The sequence below is a fragment of the Bactrocera tryoni genome, unplaced genomic scaffold (assembly GCF_016617805.1).
Source record: "Bactrocera tryoni isolate S06 unplaced genomic scaffold, CSIRO_BtryS06_freeze2 scaffold_7, whole genome shotgun sequence".
In the NCBI taxonomy this organism is placed as follows: domain Eukaryota; kingdom Metazoa; phylum Arthropoda; class Insecta; order Diptera; family Tephritidae; genus Bactrocera; species Bactrocera tryoni.
The window spans coordinates 2,935,649-2,962,380 of record NW_024396366.1 but is presented as its reverse complement, the minus strand read 5'-3'; the positions used below and the strand labels follow the sequence as shown (position 1 = coordinate 2,962,380).

The window sequence follows — 26,732 nt, the reverse complement described above, 5'->3', positions numbered from 1 at the left end:
ACATTGTTGTCATTGTTGTTGTCGCTTTCCTTATTACTAAGTATCTCAAACCGATTTTCGTTGTTGTTGTCAGTATCGATATCCACTCTGGCTAGTTTTCGAGAAGATGAAAGAAGGTAGTTAGGGGTTGCTCTTCGTTTACTGTTCACTGTCTGCCATCCAATGTCAATTGTCGACATGGTTAAGCTAATTGCACTGCTTATGCACTCAAACCGCAGTCAAAGACAGTAAGAAAAATTCACTATGCGCGCACTTGTTATTCGGCTCGCTGACAATACTGCACTCGAATTAAATTAAATTTATATTTCTTTGAAATAATATATTTTAAGAAATTATTGAAATTTTTGATGAGCTTGAAAATTTATTTGCTTCTGTTTTCAACGCCTATGACGTTTTCAATCATTTGTAATTGAAAATTAATTCTATTATGCACCAAATTACAAAACGTTTCAGGAAATATATTTAAATTTCGCATTTTCTTTGATTTTTCATTGTTTTAAATTTTTATTAGCGATCTTAAACAGCGGCAACAAATTCCTCCGTTTACATATTTTTTTGGTAAGATTTCAATCTGGCCGTCGCTCGTTTCCAATTGCTAAACGTCAAAACCTCCCCAATCCAGTCAACTGTCAAAGTTTAGGTGGTTTTGACGTTTAGCAATTGTTCTCTCACTTCCAGTGAGAGAGGAGTTGGACATCTCTTTATCTCTGGTCATACGTCACACAACTGAATGTCAAGAGAATTATTAATAGGCTAAATTTTACCTAATCTGACAAGCGACCTACATATCCACATTATTGAGCAAGAGTTGTTGGCTCTTAGTCGAAGAAACTTGACAATAATTCAGTACTATGAGCAGATAGAGTGAAAGCTAACGCCAGAGATAAAGAGATGTTTAACTCCACTCTCACTGGAAGTGAGAGAGCAATTGCTAAACGTCAAAACCACCTAAACTTTGACAGTTGATCGAGTTCAGGAGGTTTTGACGTTTAGCAATTGGAAACGAGCGATGGCCAGATTGAAATTTTATCAAAAAAAAATATGTAGGGATTAGTTGCATCGTTCAAGACCACTTTAAAAATGAAAATTAAATAAATTTGTAAAATTTAAAGATATTTGATGAAACGTTTTGTAATTTGAAGCATCATAGTTTTATTTTCAATGGAAAATTATTAAAAACGTTTAATGATTGAGAGCTAACAAGCTTAAATCCAATTATTGGGCATTGAAAGGACAAAAGTCAGTACTTCAAACGACGCTGTGGCACATACAGTTGCCTACAAAATATTAGCATTCCGACATACGCATGTACACTGCCATACAAAATACAAGTACTACCGCTTCGACATTTATATGTAGTATGTTAACTTTTTTTATCGACTATAACTTTATTGGTATTAGGTATACCAACTCTATTTTTGATATAACAATTTATTTATAAGGAGGATGGAGTCATGTGTGGAAGTTTAAGCAAGTGAGGAAAGTTCTCTGACGACTTCCGTTCTTTGACCAAGTATCCTCTGGGTAGCCTAAGAACATCCGTTTTAAAGCCGAGCTAAAGTGAGAAGGCGAAACATCCCCTACCTAGGGGCGCAGGGTTTGGAACCCGCCACGTAAAAAACACCCCCAATGAAAAATAACAACCAGCCTCGGATGCCCCCCTTTTGATGACGACCATGGAAAACTAAATAACGACTACGATTTGAGGGCATGCACTTTGAACGTCCAACCTTAATTGGGAAGGTGCCGCTGCCCAGCTGGTTGATATCCTCGTGAAAATAAATGGTGACATATCGCCGTCCAGGAAATGCGATGAATAGGACAAGGACTGAGGCGAGCAGGTCTTTGTGGCATTTACTATAGTGGCCATATAAAGGAGCGCAAGTTTGGTGTGGGAATCTTGGTGGAAGAGAGATCGGGGAGAGAAAACAGACTGCCTACCTCGCAACGCTGCTATATGGTGCAGAGGCTTGAACGATGACAACAACTGATGAGTCGACGTTGAGTGTTTTCGAGAGAAAAGTTCTGCGAAGGATTTATGGTCCCTTGCGCGTTGGCCACAGCGAATATCGTATTCGATGGAACGATGAGCTGTTTGAAATATACGACGACATTGACATAGTGCGCAGAATTAAAAGACAGCGGCTACGCTGACTAGGTCACGTTGTCCGAATAGACACAAACACTCCAGATCTGAAAGTATTCGACGCATTACCCGCCGGGGGAAGTAGGGGAGGAAAATATTTTCCTCAGCTGGTCGTAATAGGGACACATTTGAGCAATTTTTGCTTATATTATTAAAAATGATTTATCGCGTTACCACGAGCCAGTCATTGACTTTACGGTGCTATGCCTTCAAATGCCGGACCTTTCACCGCACCAGATCTCATGAGACATCCAACAGCAATTTTTGTAAAAATCGTTTATAAAACAATTTACTCGTACGAAATCAAGCTAATATACAAACTCATACTCCTGTTGCACTTTTATTACTGTTCCATTTCCCTTCACTATCTATTTGCGCATTTTCTATGCACTTAATTTTGATTTATTACACAGCAATTTTTGTAAAAATCGTTTATAAAACAATTGCGCAGTTGTAGCCTGAAAAGATATCAAACCGAATTAGATCTAAAATTAAAAACAAGAAACGTATAAACTTACCTCAAATTCCGCCTTTTCCATTACAAACTGTACGATGGAGTGCACGTCACTCTCCTTCCACTTCTTGTTTGGAGGCCGGGGGCGCAACTTCAGTAAAAATTCTTTAGAACCTAAATAGTAGAATTTATAAAATTTATTTAAAACTTACTTTCCTCAACAATTTAACGGCATAATATGTCCTTATGCCAAATGACAGCTAAAACAGGGTTGCAATTATATTTTTACGTGTCATTGCACGAAACTAAATACGGGTTTTCGTCTGACATATTTTACAGCCATTGCAAATAATTTTCTGCGTGTGTTTGTTGTTGTGCCGTTGCATCAAGTGGAAAATTTTACAATTCGTGCACCGTGCAAGGGTTTTGCAAGAGCAAGAGCTTCTTTGAAAATCCAGACCGTCAGTGGAGCAATTGATATAACTTCTTTGGGGGAAACTTTCGTATACCATCCCACGATTTCAGGGTTAAAAGTGGTATGGTTGGATAGTGCTGATGCTCCAGATTAAGAATATATATAATTATTGCCGCCGCAAACTTATAGTTTTCGAGATATTTGCATTTAAAGTTGAAAATTTTGCAAATTTAATTTTGCAATTTCTCGACTTATGGTTAGTTTTTTTCCGTATTATGCACTTTTTATACACTTACAATTCACTACAATATTTCTACATATTTATTTTTTATTAATATTTTAGATATTTGCTTAAAATAAGCATTTTATATTTTACATAAATATTACTACACGCACAATAACAATAAGTGTTCCGTGTTGTCAAATAATAAGTGTTACCATATCACAAATGATTGAAAATAATAAAAATAAATAAAAAACTCAAATGCATGAAAAAAATTATCCTGGGCGACCAACACCTGGGTGTGTCAGGTTTTTACGATTGAAACTCCTTTTTGCATTGGCGGCCTTCGGCCGCGCTTCAAAAAAATAACCCTGGCCGATCCAACACCGGGGTGTGCCAACACCAGGGTGTGTCAGGTTTTTTTTTTCGAGTAAAACTCCTTTTAGCGTTGGCGGCCTTTGGCCGCGCTTCAAAAAAATAACCCTGGCCGATCCAACACCGGGGTGTGCCAACACCTGGGTGTGTCAGGTTTTTACGATTGAAACTCCTTTTTGCATTGGCGGCCTTCGGCCGCGCTTCAAAAAAATAACCCTGGCCGATCCAACACCGGGGTGTGCCAACACCAGGGTGTGTCAGGTTTTTTTTTCGAGTAAAACTCCTTTTAGCGTTGGCGGCCTTTGGCCGCGCTTCAAAAAAATAACCCTGGCCGATCCAACACCGGGGTGTGCCAACACCAGGGTGTGTCAGGGTTTTTTTTCGAGTAAAACTTCCTTTTGCGTTGGCGGCCTTCGGCCGCGCTTCAAAAAAATATCCCTGGCCGATCCAACACCGGGGTGTGTCAACACCAGGGTGTGTCAGGGGTTTTTTTTCAAGTAAAACTCCTTTTTTGATTATTACTCATGATATAGCAAGAAAAAGGATAATGATTTATGTATTTGGCGTATAAACCTATTTTTTATTCGTTTGATAAATGTGTAGATATGGCAATACTTATTATTGACAACACGGAACACTTATTGTTATTGTGCGTGTAATAATATTTATGTAAAATATAAAATGCTTATTTTAAGCAAACATCTAAAATATTAATAAAAAATAAATATGTAGATATATTGTAGTGAATTGTAAGTGTATAAAAAGTGCATAATACGGAAGAAAAACTAACCATAAGTCGAGAAATTGCAAAATTTTCAACTTTAAATGCAAATATATCGAAAACTATAAGTTTGCGGCGGCAATAATTATATATATTCTTAATCTGGAGCATCAGCACTACCACTTTTAACCCTGAAATCGTGGGATGGTATATTAAAGCCGACCCCTTCTTTGTATCTCACACCTCGATTCAATATAAGCAAAGAAACTTTTAATTAGGTCCCAGATTTTAAGCCGGAAGTGATTTCAATGCCAAACGTCGGTGGGGTACACGCCTTACGAATACCAAAGGCCGCGAACTGTAAAAGTGCGATTCTCAAAATAACTAAAATGTATTATCTGCTGGCAGACCGACATACTGGCCGGCCGATCCCTACAAAATTCCGGATCTAATTGACTTCGCAATTTATGCCAGCATAAGCCCACATCATTCCGCTCTCATTATCAATATGAATATGACTGTTGTTGTCACATCTCGAAAGTGTATTTAAAATAGAAGGTCGAACATACGATTTTCCAAACTTGGCTGGAGTCTCACGTAAACCTAAATATGGAAGTAACAACAAAACGAGACTTAGATGACGCGGTGGAAAACTTCACCCAAAAAATACATCAAGCCGCTTAGTTAGCTTATCCTCTTAGTTCAACTAAACCATACTGTATGAACAATGTGCCATATTCAGATGAAGATGGTACAAAATAAAAGACTACTTCGAAGGATCTGGCAGAATAGCAGAAATCCGCTTGACAAAACCAGGCTAAACAAAGCAATTAAAGGTTTAAAATCCAAGTTGGCAGAGCTGAAAGAAGAATCTACTGCAGAATTTCTTAAGAATGCCGAACCAAATAAATCCGATGAATATAATCTGTGGAAACCTACCAAATATCTGAAACGTCCTCCGAAGCGACAAGCGCCGATATAAGATGAAAACATCTCTTGGTGTAGATCCGACAAAAAAAAAGCCGACGCTTTTGGCAACTACCTTGCGAATACTTCAAGCCTTTTTCTCTCAATAGTGACTATCAGCGCCAAAATGTTCAGGCTTTGTTTGAGAGTCCATGTCTAAGGGATAAATAAATACCTTACATAAAACTGATTGAAGTACAATTAGATGTGTCGCAGTTGAAAAATTCTAAATCCCCTGATCCAGATAATATTGATGCCTTGACAATCAAACAATTACCAAGGAAATGTCTACTATTCTTAGTTTTAATCTTTAATTGTAGTTTTAGGCTAATTCATTCTCCTACGCAATGAAAATGTGCCGAAATTATAATGATTCCGAAGCCAACCAATCCCGAGAACGAAATAACCTCTTACAGAGGAATAAGTTTGCTGACAATATTTTCCAAAATATTCGAAAGAATATTCTTCGTCGATTATTGCCAGTTTTGGAATATTTCTCATTATCCCAGACCATCAATTTGAATTCAGGCAACTACATAGAACTCCTGAACAGTGCCACGGAATCGCCAAAAAATACTAAAATATCTCGAAGAGAAACAGTACTGTTCGGCAGTTTTCTAAGATATTCAATAAGCTTTCCATAGAGTCTGGTAAGAGGGGTTGTTATTTAAAATAAAAATGAAACTACCACTCTACCTATTTCTTAGGTCATACCGGGATTGCAGACATTTTTACGTTAGAATTAATGATGATACTTAGAACATATACGAAGTCAAAGCAGGTGTTCCGCAAGGCAGCGTGCTTGGCCCAACATGGTACACGATTTTCGCTGCCGACATGCGTATAATCAAGACGAGAAAAATGTACTGGTTACTGGGTCCCAAATCGAAACTTAGTCTCAAAAATAAGGCGATTCAATATAAACGCATTTTAAAACCGATTTGGGCATATGGAATGCAAATCTGGGGAACTGCAAGTAAAACGAACGTAGAACTAATTCAAAGATATCAGTCGAAATCACTCAGGATGACTGCAAACACTCCATGATACATTAAAAATATTAACTTACTCAAAGGACTTGAAATAAATATAGTGACACGCCATTAACCTGCTGAACAAGAGTGGAGATACTCGCGGACCGCAAAGGCTACATCCCTTAGACTTACCATTTAGATCTTAAGTTTAACTGAAATAATTAAGTATATATATATTATATATATATAGTATAACACTAATTTAAATCAAATCTTATACTTAAAATGTCCTTATGTGTTTAATGGACAAATTGCAATTTTAGCATCAATGAGAATCTTCAGTTACGAGTATAATAACATTGGCTTATTTTCACACGACATATTGTAAATAATATGAAATAAAATGAACTCAGTTCATAAAAAATAATTTTTTAAAATGTACTGACGTTAATTTTACGGAGGTCGAAAACATAGAAATTGCCAAAAAATGTTGTTCCTGGCGCCTTACCAAAACAAACCTGATTAGTCTAAATTAAATCAAATATGAGGCTTGGGAACAGCAGTTTTAAAAAAAGGATGATAGGTCTATAGCACAATATAAGATTTTATTTCAATTCCTATCCTTAACAATATTTTACCATAACAACATGGAAATGCAGTTACCTGGAAAAACTTTGATTATCCCACACTCATTCAATTTAATCGCATATTCAGAACTGGCTGGTGAAACAAGATTACATATTAACTACTTCCCCCAGTCGTAAATCGAAACAATTTTAGAATCTGATATAGGTCACATAAAAACACTATTAGAAACAGTGGACATTCACCATAGAAAAGCAAGGAGTATTAATATTTTGCGGACCGATTTAAAAATAGTAAACAAGCAATAATAAATACCCCTGTATAGAAATGAATTAACAAATTAACCTGAAACCAAAAATACTATCGAATGAAATGAAAAATATAAACAATATGAAATATTATTGGCATGGTACCAATTACACTCGCAAAGATTCAAGTTATTAACGTCGCAGATGGTGGTGATAAGTTCTTGTCAATTGGTAACTGCTCCGACACACTTACCAAGACTTTCGCTAAGGAATTATCCTTCAAGACATGCGCGCAACAATTACATTTCGGTTGCACGACGTATTGCAATTACCCACTCTGTTCGAAGTAGCACCTATTGGCAAGAGTTATTCTGCGTTGGATTTTGATATTATTGTTGGTGTTGATGCTGGTTCCAAGATAGACAAAATTATGTACCATTTCAAAGATATGACTGCAGGAGGTATTTCGTGTTGCCCTCGCTCCCCACCAGACCCATTTGCTTCGCTTCCTTTTTCTGGAAAAAGCAGAACTAACGGCGCAGTTGTTGAGGCCAATAATATCAATATCATCGGCGTACGCCAGCAGTTGTTCACTCTATTAGAAGATTATTCTGCAGCTCGAATTATTTTCTCCAACAGCAGATTGAAAAAGTCGCCCGATAGGGAGTCGCCTTGTCTGAAACCTCGTTTGGTATCGAACTGCTCGGAGAGGTCATTCCCGAACCTGACGGAGCTTTCGGTCAAAAGTTGCTTTGAAATTGACGAAGAGGTCGTGTGTGTCGATTCTCTTTTCACGGGTCTTTTCCAGGATTTGGCGCATGATGAATGTCTGGTCAGTTGTTGATTTTCCACGCCTAAAGCCACACTGATAAGGTCCACTCAGTTTTTTGACGGTGAGCTTTAATCTTTTACCTAATACGCTCTGTAGTTTTTTTTTTGCGATGTTGAGGAGGCTTATCTCACGGTATTTAGCGTATATTGTGAGATCTCCCTTTTTGTGAATTGGGCAGGGCACCCATAAATTCCAATCGTCGGGCATGCTTTCGTCACACCATATTCTACAGATCTTCTTGTTGTTTTAGACGGATAATTGCTGTTCGGACCTCTTTATGGTATGATAATGGAACGTCCGCTCCATCGTCATCGACTGAAGAATCGAGTTAACCATCTCTTGGTGTTATGCTTTCACTGCCATTCAGCAGGCTGGAGAAGTGTTCCCTCCATAATTTTAGTATGCTCTGGGCATCAGTCGCTAGGTCACGTCTGAGAGTTCTACAAAAGTATACTCCGGTCTTGAAACCTTCTGTTAGCATCTCTTCCTAGAATCTTCGACTATTCCGTCATCTTGTCAAGCTCTTCCCACTCACGCATTTCGGCCTCTCTCTTTCTTTGTCTGCAAATGCGTCTCCTTTCCCTCTTAAACTTTCGGTATCTATCCCATCCTTCACGTGTTGTGGTCGATTATAACGTTGCCAGGTAGGCAATATGTTTTCTCTCCGCTGCAATACGACACTCCTCATCATATCAGCTGTCCTTTTGCCTTTTCCGAAAACCAATAGTTACGTTTTCAGCTGTCCGTAAAGAGAGTGAAATGTCGTCCCACATACCGAGTCGATAGAAAATCGTTCGGCTGTCTGTTGTGATTTCAGCTTGTTAACGTGCGGGTGGCGAGTGCATATCTTGGCTGCAACAAGGACCTCCGAGCGTACCAGGGATACAGGGACCAGGGATGCCCAACTTTTTTTTTTTTTTTACATAATTTTCCATTGTAGCCAGATCGGACAAAATAATGATTTTTGGGCATTTAAATTAAAACACCCAACATTTAATCCGATTGCAAAGTATTAAATGTTAGACTTTTAATATATGGCGAAACTACTTAAATCGTTTTTTATGATTTTAAGTACATTAAAACAACTGACTTTTGATCTTTCAATACTTAATAATGTGAATTAAAACTGTTAGTTCTCAATTAATAAATGTTTTAAATCATTGCTAATTGAAAATGAATTCTACTATGCATCACATTGCAAAACGTTTCATGAAATATATTTAAATTTCGATTTTTCTTTGATTTTCATTGTTTTACATTTTTTATTAGCGATCTTGAACGACGGCAACAAGTCCCTCCATTCACATATATTTTTGGTATATTTATTTATTTATTTTAATGTGACTTGTAAATAAATTTACAAACATACTAGAAAAAAAAGGAGCTGGCTGCTTAGGCCTTCGTCCCAATTTTTGGCATAATTTCATTCTGATCTGATTCAGATCCAGTCAACTGTCAAAGTTTGGTAGGTGAGCGATTCTCATATTTCCAGGGACAGGACAGTTGAGCATTTCTTTATCTCTGGTATGCACGTCTAAAACACTGGAGCCGTGTTTTCAGTCTATCACTACATAAAGCTCTGGTTGGTGGCTTTTGGATGTGGAGAGAGCCAGGTAGCTCTATGAATTTTCCTATGCTGAAATTTACTACAAATAACCAAATTTCGGACCCCAGCGAAGTCGATCAGTCTCATCCCATTTGGGGATCTTTCATCATGGAGGTTAAATTTACCGACCGTCGTGCCAAAGATACCTTCTTTACTCACCCCACATTTCTGCTACTCCGTATCTGATAATAATTCTCGTTTTAATTCTAATAATAATAATTAATACTATATATAAAAATCATCAATCCACTGAAATCAGGTATTGAGAATAAATGTATGTAAATTTCAAATAATTTGTAGTGTTCACACTCCCTGGAGTAACCGAAAAATAAGGGAGAAATTTTAGATTAGCATCCACCAAATTCTGGGTTAAAATGGGTATCAGCGCATACTGGCGGTAAAATCGCTAACTGTGCGCTCAAAGCTAGTCAAGGAGTGTCTGTTCTCGCTGGAAATAACATCAACCTACTTCATTATCAGAGTGCCTGGTCATAGCGGTATCGCTCGCAACTACAAAGCCGATAAGCTAGCCATAGGGGGCTCTTCGACGCTGGTCGACTATTCGCGCTTGTACGAACTCGAGATCCTTTTGGCCTAGAGTAGAATATTAGAGACCTTCGGCATTACTTGCCCTCGTTATAGCGAAATCGCCGAGAAGGATTTCCATTGACATCTTCCGTTCTAGCATTGGAGGTCTGCCCATGCGAGGTCTGCGTTTAGCAGGTGCAACTGCATGATTCTTTTTGGTCTAGAGTAGAACACATGAGATCTACTGCACTACTTTTTCTTAGCAAAGTTCATCTTACTGCAATCGTAAAGCTTCTTGCAGAATATTGCCAAATAGGCATTCATGCGGTAAGACTAAAAATATTGTCGAACGCTAGTTGTCAAAGTGGTATGAAGGAGGAGGAGGTGAAACATCCAGACACCTTCTCTTCCATTGTCCAGCCTTTGCAAAACTGAGGCTGAAATATCTATCACCTTCGGCGAAGCAAAAAATTTAGTCGAAACTGACATTAGCCGTCTCAACAAATTTGTGATAAGTTCAAAGCGCTTTGTCAATTTATAAGGGTATTAGGATCTATTACTTGTATATAGTAGCTTTAGATATCACAATGGAACCACGTTCTAAACTGTTACTGTGAGGACTAACCTCTACAGAGGATAGAGAAGACTCTCCAAATTAAGTATAACTGTAGTTTTAAGATACTCGCTTTTAAAGTGCAAAAATTACTCAATATAAAGAATGCAATTTTTCTATTTCTATTGAAATTTTCACATATATAGTTGACTTTTGTATCCACCAACACTTCACTGAATTGTTTCTATAAGTTATATAGTCACAAATAGTTTGAAATCATTAGGGGTATTCGCTTGCTCATGCAAGATTGCAGATTGCAAAAATACTATACCGAAATATACAAGGGCTCGAGAGCACCCATTGCTGAATCTAGTGATATATGAACGGCTGATTCGGTCAATTTATTGTGAATGACTATTATGCGTAGCTATTGTGAATTGGCGCACCTTCTTTATACATTTTTAACAAAAAAAACTGTAACAAATCTTTATAATTTAAATAGAAATTATAAATTTTATTTAAAACTTACCTTCCTCAACAATTTAACTACGTAATATGTCTTTATGTAAAATGGCAGCTAAAACAGGGTTGCAATTATATTTTTGCGTGACATTGCACGCAAATACACATGGGTTTTGGTCCGACATATTTTACAGCAATTGCAAATAATTTTCTGAGTGTGTTTGTTATTGTGCCGGTGCACCAAGAGGAAATATATGCAATTCTTGTACCGTGCAAGGGTTGTGCAAGAGCAAGAGAATACCCCTAATGTCTTTTAAATTGTAAAGAACTCTCTTTTTTCTGATTGTACCACGATGTATTCGGAGGTAATTTTGTTTCCTCTGCATGTGTCTGTTTCATTTCCATTTCATATTTTGTGTGCATCGTCTATTAGGTAATTCGTGAGATTGAATTAATGTAAAGCACGGTAGAGATGATGTAAAGCAGTAGAAAGTGTCAACAACGAATTGTCACATATCACGTTTGAAGATGGCTAAATTTTATAAGCTTGATATAAATCGAACAGAGTGGGAAATACCTCAAATATATCAGCAACTTCAAGCAGTCGGTTCTGGCGCATATGGACAAGTATGTAAAGCAATTGTCCGTAACACAGGCATGAAGGTGGCCATAAAGAAATTAGCACGTCCATTTCAGTCGGCTGTTCATGCAAAACGAACTTATCGCGAATTGCGCCTGCTCAAACATATGGATCATGAGAATGTCATAGGCTTATTGGATGTATTTCATCCCGGACAGCCTCCAAATTCTTTGGAAAATTTTCAGCAAGTATATTTAGTAACACATTTAATGGATGCTGATTTAAACAATATAATCCGCACCCAAAAACTTTCTGATGATCATGTCCAATTTTTGGTCTATCAAATTTTGCGTGGTTTAAAATATATTCATAGTGCTGGTATAATACATCGTGATTTAAAGCCTTCAAATATTGCCGTAAATGAAGATTGTGAGTTGCGTATACTTGATTTTGGCTTAGCAAGGCCTGCAGAAAGTGAAATGACGGGTTATGTGGCCACCAGATGGTATCGAGCCCCCGAAATAATGCTCAACTGGATGCATTATAATCAAACTGTAGACATTTGGTCAGTTGGTTGTATTATGGCAGAGCTTCTTACAGGGCGTACCTTATTTCCCGGCACTGATCATATACATCAACTTAATTTAATTATGGAGGTTCTTGGTACTCCCACAGAGGATTTTATGCAAAAAATTTCCTCAGAAAGTGCTCGAAACTATATACGAGCATTGCCAAGAATGTCTCGTCGAAACTTTCGAGACGTATTCCGTTTCGCTAATCCATCTGCAATAGATTTACTAGAAAAAATGCTAGAGTTGGATGCCGAAAAACGAATTACAGCAGAACAAGCCCTAGCTCACACATATATGGAAAAATATCATGACCCTAGTGATGAGCAAACCTCTCCGTTGTATGATCAAAGCTTCGAAGATATGGATTTGCCAGTTGAAAAGTGGAAAGAACTTGTATTTACAGAAGTATTAAGCTTTAAACCACCACAAGCCTTTGCCGAAGTTCTTGAAAAGTGCAAAAGTGATGTTTAAATGTTTATGCAGTTGAAGTTTTATTAATATACATATATGTACTTAAACAATTTATTGAGCTTCAAGCAACTTTATAAAGCTTAAAACAATTATAAACAGTTTCCGTCATTAACTTAATATATGTATTTAAAAACAGTAAAATACTATTAATATAACAACGTTTTTAATTTAGTGTTTTTTTTTTAAATTTTGGTCTTGGTGTGGTAAGGGTTATAAACATAGTTGCAAAAAAATTGCCAATATAAAACAATGGTACAAAAAAATAAAAATGCAAATATAACGCAATTTGAGAACAATTATAATTGATGTATCAGAGAATAATTTTTCTTTTCACAAGACGGTTTTTATCCCTTCTGCATAACTTTGCGCACTAGGCTAATAAAACAAAGAATATTTTAAACATATTTAAATACCTGTTGTAAAAAATGAATTGAAGACCATATAATTTTATTAGAAAGCTTTTGTTACTGATTCAAGTTTTTAAGAATACTGTATATACATTTGAATTATAATTGCCAACATATTTTGGACCGCTTTTGTTAATATAATAAAAAGTTTAAATACACAAATTTGGATTATCAATTTTATGCACTTTGCATCCCTACATATTCGTAGTTATTTTAAAAGTGTGTGCATTATGGGCCCTTCCATTCCTATCAGAAATTGGCATAACAGTTTTATGAACATTCATATGGTGGAGTAAAAATATTTCATGAATCAATATTATGTTATAAAATTAATCAATAGACAGGGGTTACCATAAACTATAAAAGAAGATCTTCTAAATAGCGTTCAAATTCAATTTCACGGGATGGTTGCTCTAATTCTACATTTGTTCTGCGGTTCCATATCCTGTTCCCGGTTTCATTTTCTTCTTTTGCTTCAGATACAATATTTCCAAAACAACTTGCTACTTGAGCATTTCCTTGATTTTTTCGCAGCATATGCCCCTTTGTAGCAGAACACTTTTTTAAACGCTTAACTTCCCGTTTTCGTGAAGTGAAATTTAACTGCTTCGAATGATTCGCACATAGTCGCAACTTTACTAACGCATTTTTATTCTCTCCTTGCTCGTGATAAGCAAAATTTACTTCCCAACTGCTCAAATTTTCTCTTTGTTCACATTTCCTACTTCCACATTGAAACTGCCCTTTACCTAAAACTACTTCATCTCTCGTACGCCAACGCAATGCAACTTTATTTTCCTTGTGTAGAGTTAAATCTGCTATGCAATATTCCTTCAAAAATTAATAAATCTTATAATTTTCCAAACGTTTTATTTCGTATGTATTTTATTACCTTAAATAATTTGTTATAGTAGCGTCTAGCCATACAAACTTCCCATGAATTATTACCATCACTTAATTCGTTGTCATCCCATAAAAATCGATGATGTTCCTTTATTATATGAATGTCATAAGAATTCTTCTTGCCTTCGAAGGATTTATCAGATATAATGAATTTCTTTAAAATATAATTATGTCGCTCTTGAAGGCTCATTGACTTCATAATTTTCCAGGTAGAGTTAATTAAGTCAGCTCTAATGTAAAAAATAATATCAAGTATAGTGCCCACCACAGTATATACAGTAGATAACCTTTTCGTCGTATCTTTCTGAGGGGTGAATAGCGGGCATCTTGGATTTTCAGAGGTAGCGAGGCAGTGCTGTATATATTGAGGTAGTAAATACTTAGCAAATTTATTCTATTAAATAACAAAAACTATAAATATTGTTGCTTAATATAAAAGGAAATTATTTATTAATGACATATATTTACTAATATTTGATTTAAACGCCACAGTGTGTCATGTTTCGCCCATAAAAATATCATTTACTGATAGTCAGATATTCTTTATGTAGGGAGTTCTTATTAATAAAAAGCAGCCCTGTTTTTAGATTTCTCGGTGGTGAGTTTTCTTCTGAATGTATTTGTTTTCATTTGACAGACAGAAAACATAAAACGGTTTGTATTCGTAAGTTTTTGAAATATTATTACCAATAATTTTTTAATTTAGAAAGAATATATTTAGGCATTTGAAGCTGAATTTTTAATACATTTACTTTCGATAATTTATTTTTCAATATTTAAGTTTTGCATTTTCCACACCACCCCAGAGGTTTGCAATAAAGCGCGTTACAGACTTTTTTTAGGTGTTCGGTTCCCCGGTAGGCCTATTTTCACCTTTTCAACTTAAAATAAACATAATTAATAATTTAGATAAAAATTTAAATAAAAATATTGCACAAAATAATTTAATAATTAATAAAGATTTCTAAGCTCTCACAATAGATGCAACCTGAAATCCTACAACTATATTAAAACACAGAAGCTAACTTTTAGAAGGGGGAGGTAGTTACCTATGTGAAATGCACAAAAATTTGATGTGCCGAAAATAAGGTCTGGCTGCCTGGCCTATTAAAAATTCTGGAAGAAAAATATGTTCTGAATGCCCCTATTGTGGTATTCAGCCCAACTGCATTTCAGTCGGTTTAAAAATTCTGGTATTACGAACTTCAACCAATCCGTCAAAAAAAATTCGTGGTTGTAAGTATGATCGAACTTCAACCTTTTTTGGTATTGCGGTTTTCAACTCTGTACAAATGGGGGTTGACTAGTACATATAATAAACTCCCAACTGCTTAATAGCAGTTCAACATTCTGCATGGAAATACAAAAAAATATTAAAGAAAATGGAGGACCTGGGTAAAATAACTATTTTAATTAATGTTAAATTAATTTTAATTGATATTTTTTATAAATTTTTAGAAAAACATAAAGTTGCAACAAAAAAGCAATTCGAAAATTGGTGGAGTTACTGGAGAAGTTTCCAGAAGTAGGAAGAGGAAAGCCACAATTTGGAAACAATAAATTCAAATTGAGGTGTGAGCGCTCAAAATTGCTAAATTAAAATTTTCGCAAAGATTATAATTTTTTTGGTTATTTAAGACACAAAGTAATATTTTTTAATTTTATTTTTAATTATTCTGGAATGAAGTGATATTTTATATTTGTGTACCATAGTTTAAGTTTACATCAAAAAATGAAGTAATATTGTTATTTAATGAATTTATTTAAATAAAATTTAAATATATGCCTGAATAAATAGCACATTAGAAATAATAAATGAAATTTAATATCTTAATTATTTAGAGGGAAGTCATAATATTATTGCGAATTATTCGAGCCGTATCCTCTTCTTCCTTTCTTTGTCCAAACATCATTGGTCATTGTAGTATTTGAAGTAGATGGTATTTCTTCCGGAGATTCCACTTGAAAGTGTTGGCAAATATTGTGCAATGCGCAACAAGCATTCACAATTTGCGTAGCCTTTTCAGGAGTGTAATGTAAACCCGTACAGATAAAACACATCGAAATCTACTCTTGAGTACACCAATTGTCCGCTCTACAATATTCCGGGCCTTTGAGTGTACCTTTTGTACCATTTTGTTTCTAATATAACTCAGATTTTATACATACAATCATCACGTTTAAACTGTAGTAGCCCTTTCTGTTAAGACAAAGATGTTTCACTACTTTTCTTGGTGAAATTATGCGAACATGAGTCCCGTCGATGCAACCAACTACTCGGGAAAGCACTTTTTGAATAAAATTAAACTTTTGAAGCGTTTTGCTCCTCCTCAGTCATTTGAATTTTAATCCATTGGGCACAAATACGTTGTTCAATTATATTAAGAACCTCTTTAATTACTAAAGATATCGTAGGTTGCGCCAACCCAATGTTAAAATCATTTCCACTGCATTTTTGATACCCACCGTCAGCAAGGAAACGCTGAGTTGCGCATAATTTTAATATAGGAGGTATGGCCGTTCCTCGCACACGTTTGTGGAAATGTTCCTTCATCTCATTCAGTAAAAAACAAATTGCTTCTTTATTTAATCGAAAATAACTTATGAATCTGCAACAAATATTATTAAAAAGCAATTCAATTGTGAAAAAACTATGGCTTACTTTGCATTTGGAAGCTCCAATGGATTTGAGTGACGAAGGCTTTTTCGTATACGTAGCACATCAGTTTTGCCCCCAGTAATTTCGTCATTGTAATATAAATCAAAACTTATATCCATTTTTTATTTATTGTTTATTATATATGTATGTTTAATCACTTTTTCGCGAGCGACAACTGAATTCAATTGTTTAAATATGTCGTTTACAAAATTTTAGCTGTTTCACTATCTGTCAAATTTCCCTTTCTTAGGTTGGCAACGCCAATCATACTTCGACTGAACTTAGTTTAAGTTCGCAATACCGAAAAAGAGTTTGGTTGATCTGAAGTTGAGTTGCCTTAACTTCAATTCGACCAAGTCGGGTTGAAAACCGCAATAGGGGCATAATTCTTATAAAAAGTATTTGAAAACGTCGGGTCGCAGTAACTAAAAGGCTCTAAATATAAACTTTATTATTAACACTAATATGTATTCTTATTAAAAACTTCGACATATCTTTCTTTTCAAACTCAATTTCCAATTGATGTTTTCCTATAACGGCTAACGAGTTGTCAATTTGTATATGTCAAACGACAAATTACCACCCAGGATTGTATCCTACTGCATGCAAAAATTTGGAAATAGTTGAAGCGTGTTTAAAAATTGCACAAAAAAAAAACAACCGATTTAACATTAAACAACAAGTAATATCCCAATAAAATTGAGCAGATATTCAAGTAATTCAATATAATCACTTAAATAACGTAAACACTTTCTTGCATTATTTAATATCTTTTAAAGTCTCGGTCATCAAAATTTAAAATTTATATGTAGTTTAAAATGCTAACACAACACCCTAACTACTCATGAAAGTAGTAAAAAAAGTGTAACACAACACCCTAAGATTTTCTAGAGGTGAGTATGTGTATGTAAATAAAGAAAAGGTTTACACTGCATATACTGAGGTGCCCACTATAATTTATTCGCCAACCACCATATGTACATTTTTGTCACTCTTACACAAAGGCTGAGGTATACTATGCACAAAGGTACGCTTTTGTCTGAGTACGTTCACATAACAAGTTTGCGACGCCAAGCCGAACAAATTCCTGGGCAGAGATAAAACTTCGGCAACTCTGAAAGCAAAGCGTTCAGCAAGTACTGTACACATAGAGCGCCACAGACTGCAAACTACATCTGTCAAATATTAAAATACACACGTTCTTAAGGACACAGTTATTATGAAAGCTCACGACTACACGACTGCAGGCCGACAGTTGTCGCGCTCAATTTAATCCTATATTTGCCAACGACAGTAGAGTTGACAGTAGAATGGAAGATAGAGAGATGAGGTAGAGTGGTGATGCCACTAATATGTATAATGTAAAATTAATCACAGCTCTAACAAACTTTAAGTTATTTTATAAATAAAAGCATAAAATAGCTCTATAATAGCTCTATTATATTAGTTGTAATAACAATTGATAATTTAAAGCAAAAATATTTACCTATTTACTTATTTTTTGCATAAAAAATTTCCCTTTGAACAAAATATTAAAATTTCATTGAAGTGAAAAGAATTAGTATGGCCACAACGAAATTGTGTACATACAAAATGGACAACTGCGTGGTTTTGTGTACATGCCGGCCATTGTGTTGCTGCTGCTTCTCACAAATGTACATGTAGTAAGATGCACAACGACGTTTTCAGTTCACTGTCGTGCTGCTGCTGCCTGTCGCGCTCTATGTGTTCAGCACTTCAGAGATAAAGAGATTCCCGATTCTCCTGTCACTGGAAATGTGAAAACCACTCACCTACCGTACTTTGACAGTTCACTGGATTGGGACGTTTTGCAATTGGGATGCCTGGAACGGCCAGATTGAAATTATACCAAAAATATATGTGAACGGAGGAATTGGAGGCGATATTGTTGCCGCCGTTCAATATCGCTAATAAAAATTTAAAACAATGAAAATCAAAGAAAATGCAAAATTTAAATACATTTCATGAAAAGTTTTGCATAGCAGAATTATATTTCTATTACAAATGATTAAAAACTATTATTAATTGAGAACTAACAGAACTAACGCCATGTATTCAAAGTCCAATATATGATAATTTGCAATCGTAATAAATGTTGGGTGTTTTAATTTAAATGCCCAAAAATTCGTATTTTGTTCGATCTGGCCATAATGGAACATGTTATAAACACGCAAGAATGCGCATCTACATACGTCACGGTTGACCAACGTACAATCAGCTGATTTTCAGTTATTTGTTTTTCTTTGCAGTAAGAAGCTATTTTGTATTGCAGGCATACAAAAACATAATCAAAAGTTAACATCAATATAAGTGAATATTAATAAAAGATATCAATATAAGTGAATATTTTATAGTGAACATTTACCTACATATTCATTTCATGATATTTTCGTTGTATTATTTAATTTTGTTTCTTTGCTGTGTTTGTTTCAACTATACATACACATTTATGCAAATAAAAATATTGATTATTTTGAGACCAACTATCAATTTATTTTCTTATTTAATTTTCTTTTTTTGCTGTACATATTTTCAATTAAGTTTTTATTTAAGGAACGAATCCTAAAATACATTCTAGCTCTGAAAAACAATTATTTTACTTTGGTGCTACAATTTACAAAATTACTTAAATCTAAGTGCTTCTGGACGTAATTTGTACATATACATATGCAAATCAGTACCTTTTAAGTCGCCAAATACTGCTTGCAAGCCTCTCATATGCTCCATGAACATATCTGTTGGTTTTGAGAGTCCTCCTTCAGATAGGTGATCCACCCAAGTATAAGACGAACAATTTTCTGAATTGGCACAAATTTCGGGGTTGTCCTTACCAAGTTTGTGGCAGATGTACCCTGCCAAATTTTCAAGCTCGTCGTTGTTGATAATCTTCAAGTCATCATTTTTTTCAATTGGGTCAGAATAGATCAACTGACACACGTTGAAAAATATTGCCTGCAAAAATATAATAAACATACATACATACATGCGTATAAATAAATGGAATAAATTGTTAGTTAAGATTATTATTACAATTAGGATTAGAAACAGTGGTTTAAACGAGACTCCATCCTTTTCTGCCGTTCATTAGCCTCTGCAGGAGTTAATCTGGTTAACGTGAGAAAAGCGCTAGGTAGCAACTTCGTTAGACTCGGCGAACTTAAACCTGCAAGAGCGTTTGGTTATAAAAGTAAAATTATTGTAATCAAAATGCTATAATTACCCATTTCAAACTGCAAATTTCTTTCACATTCAAAGGCGCGGGCGAATAATAAGTCAACCGTGACGTCAGCAAGAACAGCTGACTGAAAGCAAACATGCGCATTGCGCAATCTTGTTTCTATCATTCTTGATAAACACGCTTATTTTGAGGCGCTCTCACTCTGGAATAAGTTGAGCAACCAAAAATATCCAATAAATTAAGTAATTCTTTTGCATTTTAACATTTATATATGGATTTTCGTAGTGTTTAATTTAGTGTTTTGTATAATTTAGCGAAAATTCCAAGAATTGTGTGCCCGGAATATATATCTAATATAGATGAAAATATTTTTTTAGGTTATAGCAATTAAGTATATATATGTACATATGTATTGAATATATTCCTCTTGAATATATAATGTTTTTATGCATTCGTTTGTTTTTCTGATTATTTATTATATTAATTTGTTGTTGTTTACTTATCTTCGTACTTATATTTTTTATGAATTGTTTTGATTTCTCATGTTTATACATATATAGTGTGAAAATTGCAAAATACCCAAAAGTTATTTATAAAATATCTAATCCATAATTTTTCAGCAATGGCATTATTGGAAAATAGTATAAAAATGTGTATTTTGACAGCTCTTCTCGTTTTAAAGAGTTTCGTATCATTTTTGGCAGGACGGAGGTAGCTGTTACATTTTCTGCAAATTTCAATTGAATATGAGAAACCAGGGATAATGGGCTGCCCAGCTTATTCCAGTGTGAGAGCGCCTCAAAATAAGCGTTTTTTATAACATTTTCCATTATGGCCAGATCGAAGAAAGTAACAATTTTTGGGCATTTAAATTAAAATACCGAACATTTATTACGATTGTTAATTATTATATATCGGTTTTTTTAATATATGGCGAAACTACTTAAGTCCTGTTTTATGCTTTTATAGTATATTAAAACAACTGACTTTTAATTTTTCAATACTTAATAAGGTGAATTAAGCCTGTTAGTTCTCAATTATTAAATGTTTTTAATCATTGGTAACTGAAAATTAATTCTACTATGCACCAAATTGCAAAACATTTCATGAAATATATTTAAATTTCGCATTTTTATGATTTTCATTGTTTCACATTTTTTATTAGTGATCTTGAAAGGCGGAAACAAATTCCTCCGTTCACATACATTTTGGTATAATTTCAATCTGGCCGTTGCAGTCATTCCAATTGCAAAACGTCAAAACGTACCCAATCAAGTCAACTGTCAAAGTTCGGTAGGTGAGCGGCTCTCATATTTCCAGTGACAGGAGAGTTGGGCAACTCTTTATCTCTGGGAGAAACCGTAAGTAACGGGGCATCTCTATAGGCAAAAATTTATGGCATACTAACTGTCAAATCTATTGCCATTGCCGTTGCCCAATCTGTATGTGGGCATTTGTTATCATAACATGATCATTTGCGAAATGACGTCGCCTATGTAGATTCGAGCTGATATAGCGTATGTTTTGAGCTCTTGAACTGTTTCAATTTTTATATGGATGAAAAAAATTTATGTGGAAAATAAAAAAAAATACATATATATATATATTTTTCTGGAAATGTATTTTTGGAAAAAAAAGGAATTCATATTTTCGGACTATAATAATTGTAGCATAAATTTTATATACCAATTAAAATAATAAATTTAATATAGGCAATAATATTTTGATTTATGCTTGTATACGTTTTTTAAATTTAAGACTTCGCTTATTTGCCAATCCATTTTAATATTAAACTAAATATTAATTTTTTGGAAAATTATTGTATAATTAATTATTTAGAAATTTTACTTAGTATTTCGTAATCGTATGTCTGAACACATTGAGAGCAACGGACTTCAAGCTACATCTGCAAATATTAAAATACACACGTTCTTAAGGAGACAGTTATTTAGACAGCTCTACGACAACATAACTGTGTCTGTAAGAACGTGTGTATTTTAATTTGTGACAGATGTAGCTTGAAGTCCGTCGCTCTCAATGTGTTCGGACTTACGATTACGAAGAATGTATTGAGTTGTGAACACTTTTTCCTTATATGTATGTATAATATGTAATATATATTTAATATATAAAATTTATGTCATTGCAATATAAAATTTTTTGTTACAACTTTATATTCTAATAAGATCATGTCGGTCTAAAAAAACAACTCTTCCCGAGCTAATACCCGGGGTGACTGAAGCACTTGCGCCTGGTACTCCTTTCGGCGTTGACGGCTTCGGATGTGCTTTAAAAAATAACCCTGGTCGAGCCAATACCAAGGGTGACTGAAGTATTTTCGCGTAGTACTTCTTTCTGCGTTGGCGGTATTCGGCGGCGCTCTAAAAAAATAACCCTGGTCGAGCCAATGCTCGGGGAGAGTACTTTTGCGTAGTATTCCTATACTACATATTTGTTTATTAAATTATAATAAGAATTAGAATATTTTCTATTGAATTGAAAGATTGTTTATACTCATTTTAATTTAAAATATAAAAAATAGACCAATGTTTTATTAAAACTAAATTTTATAAATAAAGAAAGAGGAATTATACCGAAAAAGAGAAATTTCAGCGCATTGCTCATATGAAGTTATTATCGAATGACAGCGATCCTTGTTGAAATGTTCGAATTTTGGGAATTTTTGAACTTTAAAGTCGAATATCTCGTAAACTAAGCGAGTTTTGGAATTGTGCCGAAAGCTATTTGTGACAAGCTCTACTACTACTACTCACTGTTTTATATTGATGTGATAGGTGATATAGCAAAATTTCTCTTTCATCATGCACAGTTTCAAAGACAGCTGTTTTGTTAATTATATAACCACCAAGCAGCTGCAACTGTAAAAAAGTAATTTCATAATTTTATTAAGCTTATTTTATCTAACTTTATTCTTATAGTAATGTATGTACCAAGTGCCACTAACCTTACACAGATATCGTGTGATAATACGGCCAGCAATGTTCAGTCGTTTTTGTAAACTTACTCCAATTTCGACTTGTGAATCTGCAAAAACGAAAGTTTTAGTTAAAAAATTCGCCTTGATTCTATATATAGGTATATTTAAAAGAATTATTCGAAGTTAAAATATTTATCAAATACGAGCTTACTTGTTGAAAGGGCAAAATTAACTAAACTATTGCGCATTTCCCAACTTCTGTTATTAATTTTTCTACTTGAAAAATTGCCTTTTCTCGTTTAACAAATTAATATTTCGATAAGCTGAAAGTCGATAGCTTTTCTATTTCTTACTTACGCTTTCTACCATTTAATCGAAAATTTTACAAAATGTAACAGGGTCGGTGAACAGCTGGAAATGTTTCAATGTGTTTGTGAAATCTGTTACCTCCGCTTTGCAGGGAACGTTTGCTGACCGATACCTTTGCAGCATTTAAAACATAAACCAAAGATATTTAAGGTGCAGAAATGTAATGCCGAAGACAGACATGTGATACATATTGTAATACACTAATGAAACCATATATGTGTTAACCTGATTTTGAGTTTCTGTTCCGAAGCAAATGAAATTTTGTACTACAATAGAGCTCCAGAATCCATTGAAATTATGTGGTGTTGTTTAATGTAGTTCGACGGATTGCCCAAAGCATGTTTTCTGCCATTTCGTCACTTACTCAGAATATTTATTCAAAATAAAAGTATCAAAAACCAATTTACAATCTTTTATAAGATTGTACAGCTGCTGGCGTATGCGGATGATATTGATATCATTGGCCTCAACACCCGCGCCGTTAGTTCTGCTTTTTCCAGACTGGATAAGACAGCGAAGGCAAGACGAAATATCTCCTGTCATCAAACAAACAGTCGTCGCACTCGCGACTACGCTCCCACGTCACTGTTGACAGTCATAACATTGAAGTTGTAGATAATTTTGTCTATCTTGGAACCAGCATTAACAGAAACAATAATGTCAGCATCGAAATTCAACGCAGAATAACTCTTGTCAACAGGTTCTAATCTTGACCTGCTATATGATGCAGAGGCATGGACAATGACAACATCTGATGAGTTTATGGCCCTTTGCGTGTGGACCACGGCGAATATCGCATTCGATGGAACGATGAGCTGTATGAGATATACTACTGTGATCAATTGAATGGTGGTTAATTTATTTTTTTAATAAATTTTTTTCCAAATTGGGACATTTGTTTTTTCTGTAAGTTGGTAGTCCAGTTAATGACATCTATGCTTCACGTCAAAATATTCATTAGTATTTGAGATGCGAGCCGTTTTGTGAGGCTCTAAAAGTCTGTCTGAATTTATTGAACAAAGAATTGCGATAATGCACCATCTCATACTGCATTGGTCAGGGACGAACGCAGGGGGGGGGTTTTGGGGTGTTAAAACCCCCCCAAAGTAATTGAATTTTTAAATAGTAGAATTTCATTCTACATAGTCATTTGAAAAATTGTAATTTGTTGTTTTCAAAGCAATCTTTCTGCCGACGATGATACAATTGTATCTTTTTGATACTTTTTTTCTAAATTTTGTGATTTGATACTTTTTGTTCACAAACGGCCTATTTTGACACTTTTCTGCTGATAGAATTTAATTTTTTGAAAATATGAAAATGTTAAACTAAAATCAAACCTATTGTATCTGGATAGTATTAAAAAGATGTGGGAATGTAGGCCAATTAAAAACCCAGAAAAATATAAACTGGACAGAGACATTTTTTTAATTTGCTTCAAAGTAATGAGTTATGAGTAATGAGATGATGCCTTATAACTCTGTGGCTGCTGAACTGGATTTTTTTAGATTTAAGGGAATTGTGAGTCGAAAATGGACTTCTTTTGAAAATTAGTTCTGAACTGAAAAGTCACCAATAAGGTTTCTATTATTTTTTTTAGAGTTTATTGTTAATCATAATACAGGAAAAATAAAAACTCATTTATTATGACTTTCAGTTTTCGTTCCATGAGCAAACTGTTGTGAAATAAATTTAAATTAAAAAAAAATTATGCTATTTGCAAAAAAATACTTGAGTGTCTTAACTAAAATGTCTATATTTTTAATAAAAACAACCAGAAAAAACTGGTCTGAATTAGATACACAACTTTACTTATTATTTGTTTTTCAAATGAAAATTTTTAAAACAACGGTTGTGCTTTTGATACTTTTGATACTTTTTTGCTTGGCAACATATACTTAATTTTTCTAGCTCGCGGCAACACTTGTCACTAATGATTAGAGCGTGAATGAGAATAGAACAAATGAATTATGTGCGTACTAAAGCCAATTTTGCATTATCAAAACACATAAGCCTATGTTTGCAGCAAATAGACTGTGTTTTGAGCAGCTGCGTTGCTTATGCAAATAATTTGTATGCTGAAATTAGTGAAATGCGTAAGGATTCTGAACAATCGTTTAAACTAATTTTTGAATCAGTTAAAACAATAGCCGTAGAATTAGATTTAGAAATCAAAATTCCGCGTTTGGCGAAACGGCAAACTAATCGCGACAATTATGAAGGCGAACCGGAAGAATATTACCGCAGATCAATTTATATACCGTTTTTCGATAATTTTTTGGACCAAATCAATGAACGATTTTTAAAACATCGAGAGCTGCTTTCCAAAATTGAAAACATTTTGCCAAATAAATGCCTAAATCTTGACGTTACTGAGATGCAGGAGACTGTTCGTGTTTTAGAAAAGCAATGGTCCGCTGATGTAGAAGATCGCGCTGAATTTAGAATGTGGAAAAGGTTAAAAATCTTTTCTTCAGATTATATTTTCTAAACTAAAATTTTGAATATATTTTCAGGAACTGGTTAAATCAAACAAAGAGATCCAAAACTTTTTTAGACGCGTTGAATTGTTGCGATGCAAAAATTTTCAAAACAGTGCATCGTTTTTTAAAGATTGGAGCAACAATCCCTATATCTGTCGCTTCAAGTGAACGCTGAAAATAAAAGAAGATTAGACTTAAATTTGTGAATAAAATAATGAAACCTTGTCTTTTTACCTAAAACCACCCCCTCCCCCCCAATTTTTTTCCTGCGTGCGCCACTGGCATTGGTTATTCGTGGTCATTTCGCACATTTTCAACTAATATCGTGCCGCAACCACCGCATTCGCCTGATTTACGTTCGTGTAACTTCTGGCTATTCAGCGAATTCACATGACCAGTCCTCCGACACCGTCTTGACTCAATTGAGGAGATAAAAGTTGAATCGAAGGAGGCTCTGATGGCCATCACGACGGAGGTTTTTCCAAGTGCTATGATGACTGGAAAATTTGTTAGCATAAGTGTATTGTAGCGGGAGGGGATTACTTTAAAGGAGATGAAATGGACAAAATTCACCTTTCAATTTGATCACACGACGTCATTAATATAGTTAAAAGACAGCGGCTACGCTGGCTAGGTCATGTCCAGCTTTGAAAGTATTCGATGCAGTACCCGCCGGGGGAAGCAGAGGAAGAGAAAGACCTTCACTTCGTTAGAGGGACCAGGTAGAGAAGGAACTGGCTTTGGAGTCTCCAATTGGCGCCACCTTGCCAAAAGAAGAAACGACTGGCGCTGTTATTAATTTGCCTATAACCGCGTAAGCGGTTTCTACGCCAGTAAATAAGAAGACATTCAACAAAACCAATCTTAAATGGAATAGCTCGATTTCTTTGGGAGTAATAATTTTATCTCCTCCTCGTTGTCTTTCTCGCCAAGATTTTCTATAATCAATCAAAGAAGGAACTACCTAGTGTTTTCTAGGGTTGCTTTTGTGAAAAATAAATATTGTACATAGGGTTGACAAAGAAGGGAGAAGATCACCAAATTAGTCGTATTGTGTAAAGCT

At 34.7% G+C, this 26,732-nt stretch overlaps 3 protein-coding genes and 1 long non-coding RNA gene across 4 annotated transcripts; 2 read left to right on the top strand and 2 right to left on the bottom strand.

Annotated features, from left to right (window-relative positions):
• The first annotated feature begins 11,500 nt into the window (after positions 1-11,500).
• On the top strand, positions 11,501-12,722 carry LOC120781479 (mitogen-activated protein kinase p38b). The gene has a single exon (XM_040113698.1). The coding sequence runs from the start codon at positions 11,617-11,619 to the stop codon at positions 12,709-12,711; it is 1,095 nt and encodes a 364-aa protein (XP_039969632.1). The 5' UTR covers positions 11,501-11,616; the 3' UTR covers positions 12,712-12,722.
• A 419-nt stretch (positions 12,723-13,141) lies between these two features.
• On the bottom strand, positions 13,142-14,236 carry LOC120781480 (protein FRA10AC1 homolog). Its single transcript, XM_040113699.1, has 2 exons — positions 14,011-14,236; positions 13,142-13,949 (listed from the first exon to the last, which is right to left on the bottom strand). Exons 1-2 carry the CDS (start codon positions 14,218-14,220, stop codon positions 13,476-13,478), a joined length of 684 nt encoding a protein of 227 aa, XP_039969633.1. The 5' UTR covers positions 14,221-14,236; the 3' UTR covers positions 13,142-13,475.
• Positions 14,237-19,300: 5,064 nt separating this feature from the next.
• LOC120781659 lies at positions 19,301-20,060 on the bottom strand. The gene is made up of 3 exons (XR_005706120.1): positions 19,922-20,060; positions 19,732-19,864; positions 19,301-19,653 (listed from the first exon to the last, which is right to left on the bottom strand). It is a non-coding gene; the product is annotated as an uncharacterized LOC120781659 (long non-coding RNA).
• Positions 20,061-25,278: 5,218 nt separating this feature from the next.
• Positions 25,279-25,733, top strand: LOC120781427 (the record flags this gene model as incomplete). Its single annotated transcript, XM_040113648.1, has 2 exons — positions 25,279-25,643; positions 25,703-25,733. Coding segments are annotated over exons 1-2 (396 nt in total), but the record flags the coding sequence as incomplete, so codon positions are not given.
• Between the last annotated feature and the right edge of the window lie 999 nt (positions 25,734-26,732).